General features: G+C 46.3%; 1 protein-coding gene across 2 annotated transcripts in view; it reads left to right on the forward strand.

The window, feature by feature from the left end:
• The window catches only part of LOC135393205 (disintegrin and metalloproteinase domain-containing protein 10-like), a 60,696-nt gene extending 47,431 nt beyond the window's left edge, over positions 1-13,265 (forward strand). The window contains exons 11-14 of one of the 2 annotated variants that reach the window (XM_064623699.1): positions 3,514-3,704; positions 5,169-5,374; positions 10,726-10,890; positions 13,080-13,265. In XM_064623699.1, the coding sequence (XP_064479769.1) occupies positions 3,514-3,704; positions 5,169-5,374; positions 10,726-10,890; positions 13,080-13,103 (586 nt within the window). In that variant the 3' untranslated portion in view covers positions 13,104-13,265. Of the gene's footprint in view, positions 1-3,513; positions 3,705-5,168; positions 5,375-10,725; positions 10,909-13,079 lie in introns of those variants that run through there. The other variant, XM_064623700.1, reaches the window with a different exon arrangement.
• The last annotated feature ends 461 nt before the right edge of the window (positions 13,266-13,726 follow it).

The raw sequence follows: 13,726 nt of genomic DNA on the forward strand, positions 1-13,726 counted from the left end.
ACGTAGAGTGCTACAGAAGAGGCGCACGTATCTTGTCTACGTTTTCTTTATTTCTATATACGTGCACTTAAAACTTACTCATTTTAGCTGCACGGCCGCCACGTACTGCACAGCGACTGTTCAGGACCAACATGATGAACCAGAGGTAGAAACACTGATGAAGAAACACAATGGACAGGCACCCATCCCGTCTACTACTACATTTTTTTTTCTACGCTGGTTCATCATGTTAGACAATACCAACCCGTCGGACCGCAACTGTTCAGGTCTTGTTATTCCTCGCATAAAACGTTATAGTAGTAGTAGTAGTTTGTAGTTATAATTTGGGGTTCTTCGTCTCGACGCAAATGAGACAGGTTCGGAAAATGCTGGACTATTTAGGCAGGGTATCACGAACGCTGGTTAACTTTGAACCGGGATCAAGGGTTGCATTGATTTGTTCTTTTACAAACAGTATTTTGTGACGTGTTGAACGTTTCAGTGTCAATAACTTTTTTTAGTGAAGCAGAGTTAAGCGTTAAATTCTGTTGATCTCGTTTTAAATGTTAATCGACGTTGGTGAAATCCGGCCTAGCTAGTACACCACTAGTACAGTATTTGGCAGTTTCGTATTGCGTCTATCACTGCAGGACTCTTAAAGGGATTCTGAACACTTTGAGAGACCTGCTTCCTTCTATCAGGCGCCCATTGTACTAGCCACCGAAATATCACGTGCACTGCAACACTGACATTTGTAGTCGTAAGCCAGAGCAGGATGAGTTTCGGTACTCGACGGCTTTTGCTGTAAAGCTCTCTTACGTTTGCCGGGGATTACTTGGGGACGAAGTGCACAACACCTTTACCGAGTAACGACTAGTTTCTAGCGACTAGCGACGAGAGGTGCAAATGCCCTCGCGATCTTTGCCCTCACATACATTTTTGCCAAAGGGGGGCCTCACCTCGTCTCAGATTTCTTTGGAAGAATTTTCCTCAGCTCACCTCATTTTTTCCTGCAAGTTGCTATCACCTCACCCCACCTAAATCCTTTTCTGAAAATCTTCCTCACCTCACCTGAGTGTGTTTCTGAAAGTTTCCCTCTCTTCAATGTTCTTCCTGGAATTTTTCTTCACCATCTTTTCCTCTGTTTTTGCGAGGGTACCCCTTGTCCTGCGTATCAGTACAAGGGCTGTCGCCAACTTCTTCGATCCACAATGTTCCAAGTCAAACCTTAAGGTTCGAATGGCTTGACGAACCTTCGAATTTTCTGACAGGTTCGAGCCAGTTCGCATGATTCCATTTCACAGGAGAAAGGTGTAACAGATATAGCGCTTTATACCAGGGTTGCGAAATGGGATCACCCATTCCATTCCAATTCCATTCCGAAGAATGAAGATTTGTGATAATTCCATTCCTTTCAATTCCTTGGAATGAAAAGGTATGGTCAATTCCCACTCCTGGAATGGCTTGGGAACCCCATTCCATTCCTTGAGGACCGGTAACCGTACTAGCTAGCCCAGCAGTGCTATAGAGGTGATTGACATTACCCAGCACGGAAAAAGCACAAAGCCAGGGTTATTTCGCCCTCCTCCTCTCCTCCTCCTCTTCATTGGCATCATCATTACAGGAGTTTTCCACTAAAGTAACTGGTGCAAGTGATGTGGGGCTGCGGGCCTCACACTAGTGAAGCCAAAATTTGCATTTTATTTTTTCTTAAAACCAAACCAAATCATCGCCCTTGACCGTGTGGCACCCAGACCATTACATTCCAATTCCATTCCGCCTGCGAAAAAATATCTAATTCCATTCCCATTCCATTGGACAGTTTCCGCCATTCTATTCCAATTCCATTCCGGGCTCTGATAAATCTGGAATGATTCCGGAATCATTTCAACCCCGGAGTGTCAACTCCGCAACCCTGCTTTATACGGTGCAGTGACTTAGATGGTCCGTGTAGGAGGGAGGCTCTGTTCTGTGTCTTCCTAAATGTCGTTGCCTTCATATCTTAGGAACTGGGATAGAAGAGTGAGCACTCAGAAAAAATGTGTACTGCAGCAACGCCTGGATGCAAACACAAAGCATTATTCCTTCTGCGTGGGTACTTTGTTACAAATGGAACATTAATAGAGTGAAATAATACTAGTGCAGAAAACTGACGTGCCATCTGAACTTGAATACGCTTCTCGATGACAACCGTGATAACGAGAGATTGTTTTGATTGATAGAAACTTAATACTGTCGATGTGATTAGAGTATACTGGGACGTTTACGTAATGCATGTCGAGAATATCTAAAAATTCTTTTCTTGCTTTGTAAAAAGCATCCGCGGGTTCATCTACGCGGTTTGTCAAAAACTTCTCAAAACTAAAGACTCCGGATTTGAGTGTTTCACATGAGACTTGTTTATCCTCTCCGAATTCATCCCCGAAGTTCTTGAAAAACTCTGAACCCCTGCGAGCTCGGCCGCGGCAGGTCCGCGACATCACTAATCAATACATGTGAGAGTTTTAAGTTTCGGCACAAATATGCAAAGGAGCAGCAAGCCGTACTCTATACAAGATGATTCTGCGGTTTAAGCGTAACTCACCGCATGACGCGCTGAGAGGCGACTACTGCAAACAGCAACGCCGCTGTCACCCGTGGTCTGTGGAAAGCGCGGTTTGTGACGAGTAACATAACCGCACAAGTGTCACAAAAAGGCGTACGTTCCCCGCTTAAATAAGAAGGAAGAACTGGGGAGGGAACGAAGATATTTAGTATTTTGGTTGGCTACGAGCACGGCATGCGGTAAAGTTAGACCGTTAGTCCGTTGTGTTGTTCTGTTCCTATGCCTCACATTCACCCACTCATCCGTTTTTTTAGTCGTGACGGTGCACATTCGCGTGTGGCCAACAACGTGCAGCTCCCCCCCCCCCCCCGTGTGTTGTCTATTGCTACATTCAGCAATATATACAAGGACACCTTGATGGACTTTGGTATTGAAAGAAAGTAGGTTCTAGTTTCACTTGTGGAAGTCAATCGCGGCGCCTTTGTAAACAAGGAGAACTTTCCTTCAGAAAAGCCATCAAGTGCAAGATAACTTTTCGTCGTAATTCTGAATACCCCATGGCTAGTTAGTTTTTTTCCCTCTCAGTTGCGGGTTCGGTTTATTTGTATTAATTCAAAGGTTTTCCCTTTCATTATCTAGTATATGCGTATCTATTTCTACCACCAGAAGGTTCTCCTCACCTCAAACTTTCCTCTGGCAGATTTCCTCACCTCAGTCTCTTTCTTTGTTTCACATACCTTTGATTCAAGAGTTGCCTCACCTCACCTCAACCTTTTCTTCCGGGAAATTCACCCCATTTAACCTCAATATTTTTATGAAAAATTTACTCACCTCACCTCCCCCTCACTTCATCTCGCTCCAGTCTTTTTTCGGGAGAATGTCCGTGAGGGCGAGGAAGTCCTTACCCTCATCTGTCCTCGGGATGATACTCACATCTGCTAGTGACTAGTAGCTTCCACGAAGGATGTTTTCCTGACGGACTTCCACAGTGGTACAACGGACAAGTGTCCTCCGAATCAACCGAAAGACAATGGGACCCTTTGCAATAAAGGCACACAGATTTGCGTAGCTGGCGAGTGCCGCCTGTCCGTGTGCAAGAAGTACGGCTTTAAAGAGTGCTACCTTTCCGGCTCTCACTACAGCTTGGAGGATATGTGTCTCATTGCCTGCCAAGAAAATGGTATACGTCCAAACTTTCTATTGTACGTTCGGCATCCACCACGAAATGTCGGGGTGGGTACTGAATAACTTCTCAGTGAAAAATATGACACGCCGTTTCCAGTGGGAGACTCAGAAGAGCACGACCAAGAACATTCCAGCCTGACAATATAACAAAAAACGAGTTTCAAAACAAACGGTCTTATGTAGAAATGTGATGTCGCAATGACTTCCCTAGGTCCCTAGATTTATTCCCGTGGTCCCTATATTGAGGGAGAGACTTTTTCAGGTTGAATGTCTGTCTCAGATTTGGAGGGGTGGAATCGCGCGCTATTTTAAAATGTAATTCGAGGAGCAATCTGGGGATAATTGCTCGTTCGGGTGTTATCGGGAGTTTTTTGTTTCTCCTCTTGTCTATTAAGTGCCTCCCTAATATTAATAATTCCGTGCTTTACGTCGCGAGACAAGTCTAGTTCTTCCTAGTCTTTGTTTTTTGTAATCCCGAAAGGCATAGACAGTGCTGATACACATGGGTGTATTTCTGGGAACGTACGTGGCCCATAATTGCATGTGAATATATTCCAAAAGCCGGGAATCATAATGCAAGATGAAAACAATAACACCGACTTAACATAACAAACTAACAATTTATTCAGACGTTTCGTCTCCCATACGGGAGACATCATCAGTGCATCCTCGGGAGGGAATGAGTGACCGAAAACCAGTTAAGTCGTTGTATACATCGGGAACACCGGCGAGACGTCGAAAGAGCGACAAATGCAACAAGGCTAAAGACGGAACTCGTTGACCACTGCTGGAAAACGGGACACACTTTCAACTATGAGAACGCTACAACCTTGGCACGAGAACAACGGTGGGGGCCACAAAAATACCTAGAACCGTGGCATATACAAAGAGAGCCTACCGCATGTAACGGCAACCGTGGCCCACTTCCCGATGTATACAAAGACTTAACTGGTTTTCGGTCACTCATTCCCTCCCGAGGGTGCACTGATGATGTCTCCCGTATGGGAGACGAAACGTCTGAATAAATTGGTTTGTTTGTTATGTTAAGTCGGTGTTATTGTTTCCATCATAATTGCATGTGTTACACGTGGCGACGTTTGTTCTTCTCCAGTGGATGGATAGTGGATGGAATTCGGGGAGAAGTTGGGTTAACCTGAATTGGTCGGAGGTCAGTTCGGGGGGGGGGGGGGGGGGATGATCGGGCTGACTGGAGATTAACCGGAAGAAGTCACTCCCTACCTATATTTATCGGGTACAGCGTGATATAAGGCACGTTATAAAGTACAGGACTCCGATTGTATGATTTTCATGTACAAAACAAAAAAGAACTACTCTTCTGTTAAGGGACGGTATTATCGATCATTCTGAAAAATTACTGCTTTGTAGATTGCACATTGGCCGTGTTTCTCTGTTCTTCGTAACTAGGGGTTGATATACTACAGCCCGCCGTTATGCGTAGATGACGATGCCGAATGCAAGCCAGCGTGTTCATTTGAAGTGATGAAGGACCTATGCGGGAGGCGCATGGAACCTGGAGCACCCTGTGACCATCTGCGGGGCTACTGCGACGTCTTTCATAAATGCCGTCGAATAGATAGTAACAGCCCTCTCGCCAATCTACAACGGCTCATCTTCGGTAGACATGGGCTGCCAAATTTGCTCGTGGTAACTTTCATATGCTTTGATTACTATTACTGTTACTTTGGTCCTCTACTGTTTGGTGTCCTTATCGTGAACAACTAGTCCTGGCCATAGGGTGTCAGACGAAAGCTTAGATGTAAGTACGTGACCTGATACATGCACAAACTCAGTGAATCTTTGCCAGAGGTTGATGAAAAAGTGCGCGAAACTGCCGTGTAGCGACTCTGGTAAAATGTTTAATGCTACTATGTAGTTCCACGCTGCTGTTTCTTGTGAAGGAGCGTGGAAAGCCTCGAAGAAATAGTCGTAGAAATTAGAATTTCAGTCCGTAAGACACGTATTAAAACAAAATTCACCGTGACTTCACACTAATCGAGCTAAAGACAGCGCTAAAGCTTGTGAACGTCGGCTCGTCAACAGGCCCCGATAAAATCACCTATGCCACATTGCGAAACGTTGGCGGGTGCTCACTCCAAGCTCTCCTTCATCTGTATACCACGTCTTGGCAACAGGGATCTCTACCACCTACCTGGAATGAGGCATTGGAAGGAAGCATTGGTGGTTCCATCTTGAAACCAGGCAAGCCCCCAAATGCCGTATCCTCCTTTCGCCCTGGGAGCCTGACAAGCTGTATGGGAAAACTGATGGAGAGAATGGTTTTGCATCGCTTCGCCTGGTGGCTCGAAAGGCAAGGTGTGTTCCCTCACGATATAGCTGGATTTCGTCGCCACCGAAGCGTCATGGATCCAGTTCTCAATCTAGTCTCTACAGTTCATTCTCGTGCTCGTAGGTGGCTCGTCGTATCGGTTTTTGTGGACATCAAGCGCGCGTATGATACCGTCTCGCACATTTATGTGCTGCAAGTCTTGCACTTTTTTGGGTATCCAGTCGACTCTTCATCTGGTTGCAGGACTTCCTTAGGAACCGAACTGTCGCTGTCCATAGACGGCGTAGACAACCGAAGGCCAGAGCCCTAATCATCCTGTTCATCAAGGCGTCCCCCAAGGAAGCATTCTGAGTCCAACACTCTTTAATGTGGTGATGGCCGATCTACAGTCGGCAATTCCTCGAAAAGTGTCGTTTTCCGTGTATTCAGATGACATCTCCATTTGGATAGTAGGAAAATCACGCCCAGCCATTCAGCGCCGCCATACGTACCTCACGCAACTTGGGATGGACCTTTCGCCCGAAAAGTACGTCGAGCTCCCTTTCACACGCAACGCTATGACAAATTTGGGTTGGCGCCAAGAAGCTTGAGCCTGTACGTTTCCATCGCTTCCTTGGCGTGGTACTCGACTCGGACTTGCGCTGGGCTCGCCACATGAAGCATCTTGAAACCAAAGTGCAGCGATGGCTCCCTGCAATTCAACATGATGGGGCTGTGATCAGCACTCTCTGCTCGCAGTTCACGCAGCGTTGGTGAGGGCGACCGTGCTTTACAGCCTCCCCATCCTGCACAGGATCTCAACAACATCATTACATACCCTTCGGACCCTGTTTGCTTGAAGCCTTCGTCGCTGCCTTGGAGTTCCAGGAATGGCTGGAACACGGCAAGTCCCGGCTGAAGCAGGGGAACTCCCGGTTGAGGTTCTACGTGAACGCGAAACGCCTCGGCACTACCTACGTTTGCGTGCTCACATTCCCCGTCACCCGCTCCTCAGGAAAATTCGATACCGCCCTGAGAGCGACTTCTATCGAGTGGCGCAGAGGACACGCCAGAGTCTCACAGGCTTCGTAGCTAAGAACGTAACACCGCGGGAAGCCCCCTGGTCTCTGCCGGTACCGCCGACCATCGTAAGCCTTCCGAACCTTCTGGAAGGAAGAGATCAGGTTCCCCCTCAAGTCCTTCGAGCCCATTTTTTTTATACTCTGGTAGACGAGAACTTTCCTACGTCTACAGCAGCATACCCAGATGGCGCATCCAGAAAGGGAAAGTCTGCCTCGGCATTCGTCATCCCATCCGAAGGCGTCGTGCAAGGACGACTCCTTTCGCATCCAACCTCATCAACAGCTGCGGAACATTGTTGATTTTACCACGCGGGAATGGGCAGTACTTTGAATTTTTTTTTAAAATTCCATGTTAGCGCCGCGAAGCAACTGTGGCCATGTGCGGCGTACAGACGTAGACAGATGGAAAGTGGACAGCAGGAAGGAGTCGGGGACAGGGGGTTAGTATGCGTCGTGGGTCGACTTCAGGGGGAACTGTGCCGACAGTCGTCTGGAAAGTCAAAATTCTTTCTTACTGTATGTGAAGGGTGATTCATTCTAATTGAGAGAGATTTCTAACTGGATTGCAATTTTCAACTAAGACGCAACTTTTTCGCGTATAATTCGAGGCGCACGCAGGTGCAGGCATACCCGCGATTACCCGCGGAAAGCAGTTTTGCGATCAATGCCGTTGCAGGTTGCGTGTAAAATGCAACTGTGCTCGAAATGTGTTCGCTTCGCGAGTAATGCGGATACACATGCATCCGTGGATACGAGTGGCGAAAGCTTAGTTTAGTGCACTGATCTAACCTTTCGCCACTCTAACTTACTCATTCTGACATACTCCGCAGTGAGAGGAGACTCCGCTGAGAGGAGATATTCCATTCTGTGACGCCTCGTGACACCCCTGGCTTGGATAATAGACATTCTCCCCCCCCCCCCCCCCCATCTATGCTGAGCAGAGTTGGTCCAACGTTCGCTTTCTGCATGCCACGAAACACTTCTTGTCAAGACTTCTTGACTTGATCTGGCTTTTGCAGCTCAGTGGCGTTACCGCTTGAGACAAGTTGACTGTCCCAGATGCTGTCACTGCTGTGCTTTAGAGGATATGGAGCACATTCTTCTTCATTGCCCACACTACCAATCTTCCCGAACCTCAATCTCCTGGTCTTTAGTCAGCTGGACTCTCGCCCCTTCCGCCTATCAAAATCGCTTGGCCCCTGGCCGAATCCAGCCCACCAACGTTCCGCGCTCAAAGTTCTTTTGACCTTTCTGGACACAATCGGACTTCGATACTTATTGTGAAGAGGCTCATTATATCATTCCCCACGTCACCACCAGCAATGGTGTAGAGTATCGCCCCTGGCGATGAAACTCTGTATTCATCATCTTAAAATAAATTTGTTAAAACAAAGCACGGGTTCAGTGTGCAATCCTGGTGCGCAAGAGTGGTTTCAGATCCCACGAGAAAAGCTGAGGACATCTAGTCTGGGACGTCACGTGGACCGCCCATCAGTAAGGCGTGCCTTTCTTCCAGCGGTTGTCTTAGGCGCCGCTCGTCCTGCGCTTGAAGCAGAGTTGACCGCACCGGGTGATTCTCGGCATCCAATAAGTACTCTGGTGCCGTGACGTCACAACACGCCAGAAATAGCTGGGAAATGTGACCGCCGCTGCTCCAACTCTTACAAACTAGTTTTATCAGGGAATGTGCGTTGCTCAAATGAAATATTTTGTGTGACAGTTCCTGACGTATTATGTTCATATCCCGTGGCAAAAATGTGTTGGGGGTGCCTTCCGCGCGCCACGTTGATGCAAATTGAAGGAACGCTGAAGGAAAGATCCCTTCATAAAAAAGTTGTTAGGGCGTTTCTGCAAATTGAATTGCACGTGAGGGAACACACCTTGCCTTTCGAGCCACCAGTCGAAGCGATGCAAAACCATTCTCTCCATCAGTTTTCCCATACAGCTTGTTAGGCTCCCAGGGCGAAAGGAGGATACGGCATTTGGGGCTTTCGCCGTTTTTGCACGCGCATGTCTCCTGAGTCTTAAAAGATATTCTTCGGAAAGCGGAGGTGGAGCACGTTTCATGGCGCGAACACTGGATAGCCAATACAGAAGGGTGACACGTTCTTCGAAACTAAGACCAGTTATCACGGTCGTTACGAAATACGGCTTCCACTTTCTCCGCCTTATAAATACATGTACGTAAACTACCACTTTTGGTCAGAGTCGCTCATCGACAGACAGTCGCCATTCTCGTTTCAACGCGCACGTGGAGTACGGCCCGTTTTGACACGCTCATCACCAGTGCGCATCTTTTCAAGCTGATTTTTAAGCAAAGTGTCTAACATTGGACCCCGTCCTGGACCCCATCAAAAGGGCCTTTTCGAGAAACGTGAGAAACGAGAAAAATCCTTCTGTCTTGAAAGATACTCAAATGTTCTTGTTTCGCCAGACACCTGCAGGTCGTGCACGCACGAGAACGAGATACACCAAATGAAAACGCATTAAAATCTGAATGAATCGATGCCAATTATAACAGGCGACATCTACAGCCAGAGAAATGACGCGTTGAAGTTGGAACAAGATTGCGAGCTGGAGGATGTTCGCCATTTTTTATATAACGGATCGTTGTTCCTGCGCGCCGAAATTTGCGCTTTGCCTGCTGGCCTGGGTATGTACTAAAGCATAAAAATGTTTCACAAGAATGTCTTTTAAAACTCGGGAGACATGCGCGTGCAAAAACGGCAGAAGTGGAACGCTCGAATTGAGGGCCAGATTTGATTTTCTCGATTTTTTTTTGCATGAAAAGTATAGAAATAATTCATTTTACCGCTGTTATAACATGGGATGAACTTCTAAGTATAAAGAGTGATGAAAATCCAAGCGGTCGATCAGGCCTCCCTGCCTGATCTGATATCAAATCGACCAGTATGTCTTCTTCCTGATATCGCGTTTCTGTCAAATGTTCCACTTCTGCAGTAACACTTCATGATGAAGAGAGGAACCGCAAGCTTAAAACAGATTCACGAAGATCGACTCAGCTGACTATGATTCCAAATCATCACAGTCGCTCTGCCGATTTATTGACGCTTCTTTTAGACATTAAGGATTTATGCAAATGGACATTAAGGATGCAAAGACATTAAGGATTTAGGCAAATGTCAGAAAAAGGTACCCGCCTTGTTGTATCCCCAAAGCCGGTACGATAACGTTACCATTCCTTGTAGTAATTGGCATTGAGCGTATTATCTGGTCCAGTTCCGCAGACGTCCACCTCTGACTTTGTTGGTGTGAAGAATAAAATCGAAGCAACCTCCACAAACAAACGGAGTTACAACGAGACGAGAAGCAAAAAATGGTCCCGTTAGTGCCGCGGATAGTGGTCAATGTTGATAGAATGAGTGTTCGTTGTCGACACTACATCAACGGCTCAAAGCCATCTGTAAGTGTTCCTATATGCACCAGGTCGGTGCAGGTCTTCTAGGAGGCAGGTCATATGGTTTCGGACGTCGCGATTGCCAAAGTTTATAGACAACATTGGCAATTACGCCACCCAAAGGCAATTGGCCAACGCAACAATTGGCAATTACGCAAAGCATTACGCCACAAATTCATTTTCTAGAAGGAATTTTATAGTCCACTGAGCTTTCTCTATGTTGACGCAGGTATACTGGTATATCACGCTACCGGGAGTGATGTGTTGTATAGCCCTCATGGTGGTGTTCATTCGACTCTGTGCCGTACATACACCGAGCAGCAATCCACACCTACCGCGCAATAGGAAGTTTGCGCAGAGTATAAAACAGCCAGTTGCTGTACTCAAAGAGGCTGTAAGTATATCTTCCTAAACTAACCCAATGTAGCCCAAAATTTGGGACAATTCTGCTTCGAACAATTAGAGGTCATGCATCCATCGCATATACGTGCAAATGCGTCAACTCAGAATTCCTACCCCTTGAATTAATGTGAATTACGGAGCAAAAGCTTTCTCTAAAGCTGATTTCCGTAGCCACACAACCAGCGATGTGGAGAGGACGTCCTGAAATGGTCAGAATATCTTTGTCCGAAACTGACATAAATGGGATGTCCTCTGGATGTCTATTTACGATGGTCGTGGGACAATAATACCGGACGACGGGCGGATGTCCTGCCGTCTTCGTGTGGCTCATGTCATGGACTGAATTTTTTCATCAGCGCATCTCTGGGAGCTTTGGTGGATGGTCGTGGCCGTGTAACGCAGGATGTCCCGTCACGGCGGTTTCGTGAATTGTCCAAATCAGGTCCCTGGCGTGATATTACAGGAAGGATTTTTTGCGCGCGTGAGAGAAACACGCAGTCATGTAGCACTGTAAAAGTTTACTTTCTATGGACCTACTGAATATCTCAAACCAAAAGCAGTAAGAAACATAAACGTTATGTTGATGGTGAGTTAATACTCCCAGCATGTCCCTCACTTCTGTCCATAATCGAATTAAACTTAGACAACCTCAACCTTGATCTTGATTCAGAGACGGGAGGACTCTCGAGTCTACCGAAGCCCTTAAGATAAGTAATGTATAATATGTCTTCGCTTACGAAGGCGAAGTTTCTTGGACCATTCTCCGTCGTGTGAAATACGAGAAACAAACAAACAGATAAAGATCCGTGTGGTGACGGTGGCCCTGGTTTAAAAAAAGGAAGACATTCGTAAAAGTGTATGGGATTGATATCCACATGACAGAATTTCGGAAGGTGTTGTACTGCATTAATGTCCTGCAATGTCTTGAAAACCATCCTGAGAGTGTTATGAAGGACGCCCCAAGGATTGCCAAAATCAAGTTCCCGGCTGTTGCAATGGCGGTACGGATGACGTCCAGTAGTATATGTCATTCGGCAATCCGGGATCTTTTATGGACATCTGATTGTCCGGTTGGATACATCCTCTGGACGTCCTTAGGATGTGCCTTGGTTATGTTTACACTCTAAGCAGAAGCTTTATGCTGCATTTCTAAACGAGTGATTTTGAGAGGGCGAGAGCGTGAGAACGGGACTCTTCCCGCTCTCGCTTATCGCTCGAGTACCGAGCCACCCAATGCGAGCGTGAAGAACTGGCAGCGTGGGCGTTAAATGTTAAATCACTGTCTCGCTGATATCTGCTTCCGCTTGACATTTTCGCTTCTAAGACAGTGGTCTAACATACAATGTTCTTCAGCACAAGAATCCAAGTTTTATGTTAGGCAGGCGAAATGTTTTTTTTTTTTTTCACAAGAGAATTTAAAGGACGTCCCGGAGTTGCTATACGTGGCGACGCGCCAGGGCGAGCAGCGACAGGAGTGTCATGCGAAGAAACTACGCTGTCACTGCTATCCACGGTTTCGTTGCTCACGACGTCACCGATACCCGCATGATGTAGCCATGACTCGCATGACGCTCGTTTTTGCGAACCGTGTAAAACTCGTTCCTTTTTGGATTTGGGATTCCCTGTCTCTAGACAAGAAAAGAGAGTGACACATGCAACACCAGACCAGACCCAACTTTACTTTGAATGACTCCGTTAGGCTTGGCCAAGTCAGGTGACACTTTCTCCCAACAGTAAACTACGTACTTACGCACTTTTCTCTATATTGTTGCTTCGTTGTTTTGAAAGTTTGTTCTTTGCTATTGAAAGTGAAGCTACCAATGTTTAAAATAGCAGCAGATCCTCTATACTAGCAGGCTGCTACGGGTCTGCGCGTGTTCGGTAAATACGCATGATCCTATATCAATAAACAGGCACAAGTAAAGCCAACATAAGGAGGCGCTCGGGACGATCAGAGGAAGGAGGAACGTGGAATCTCAACCACACTTTAGTCGGGAAGAACTTTTGGTGTACGAGTTTCAGGACAGGAGGAATCATTTTATTATCTATCATTTCATCATCATTATCGCTTTACATGGCGTTCAAGAAATTTCATAGTCCCTCTCAGTATACACACCTTGCCTGCACCCTCTTTTTTGTGTTGAATTCATGAATTCTCATCCACGTTTTTTTTTGTTACAGGTTCTTTTTAGTGACATTCGCTAATGACGACGTCACGGACTCTGTTCGTTGCCGACAGATCATGTATGGAAGAACGGACAATTTTTGTTCCCGAGTGTTGCTTTTCGTTATACATTATACTGATTATTGGCAATGCATATGCATGTCGAGTTCTGGAATGATACTGGATAATACGCCCGTTTCCTATTACATGAGTCGTGTCAGCTTCTTTATAGAGTACATTAGCAACCGATGATACTTAGTCGAAGAAATGAAAGGCTCATCGGTTTCTGCCATTCCGGGTTGGACATCTACGAATGTGTGGCAAGCAAGACTTGTTCGTTCGTGCACTATCATTTCCAGGGGTATAGAAGCCTATGCATTTGCGTATGCCGTCTTTATTACAGCCGCAAAAAGAAGTAACAAAAAAATGTCCCGCCACATTGCAAGGTAGCATATGCATCCCCTAAGCCCCGACAATATTTGGTCAATTAGACAGGATTTGGTCAATAAGAGGAAGGTTGCACCACGCAGAACGAGGCGAACCCTTGACGTTAGAATACGTCCCTCTTTCTTTTTATTAATATATGTTAGAAATAGATGTCACGATAATTTCCATCGCAGAAAGACATGCTTCTTATGCAATGTAGGCGGACAGTTGTTACTAC

The sequence above is a fragment of the Ornithodoros turicata genome, chromosome 4, assembly GCF_037126465.1.
Source record: "Ornithodoros turicata isolate Travis chromosome 4, ASM3712646v1, whole genome shotgun sequence".
NCBI classification, from domain to species: domain Eukaryota; kingdom Metazoa; phylum Arthropoda; class Arachnida; order Ixodida; family Argasidae; genus Ornithodoros; species Ornithodoros turicata.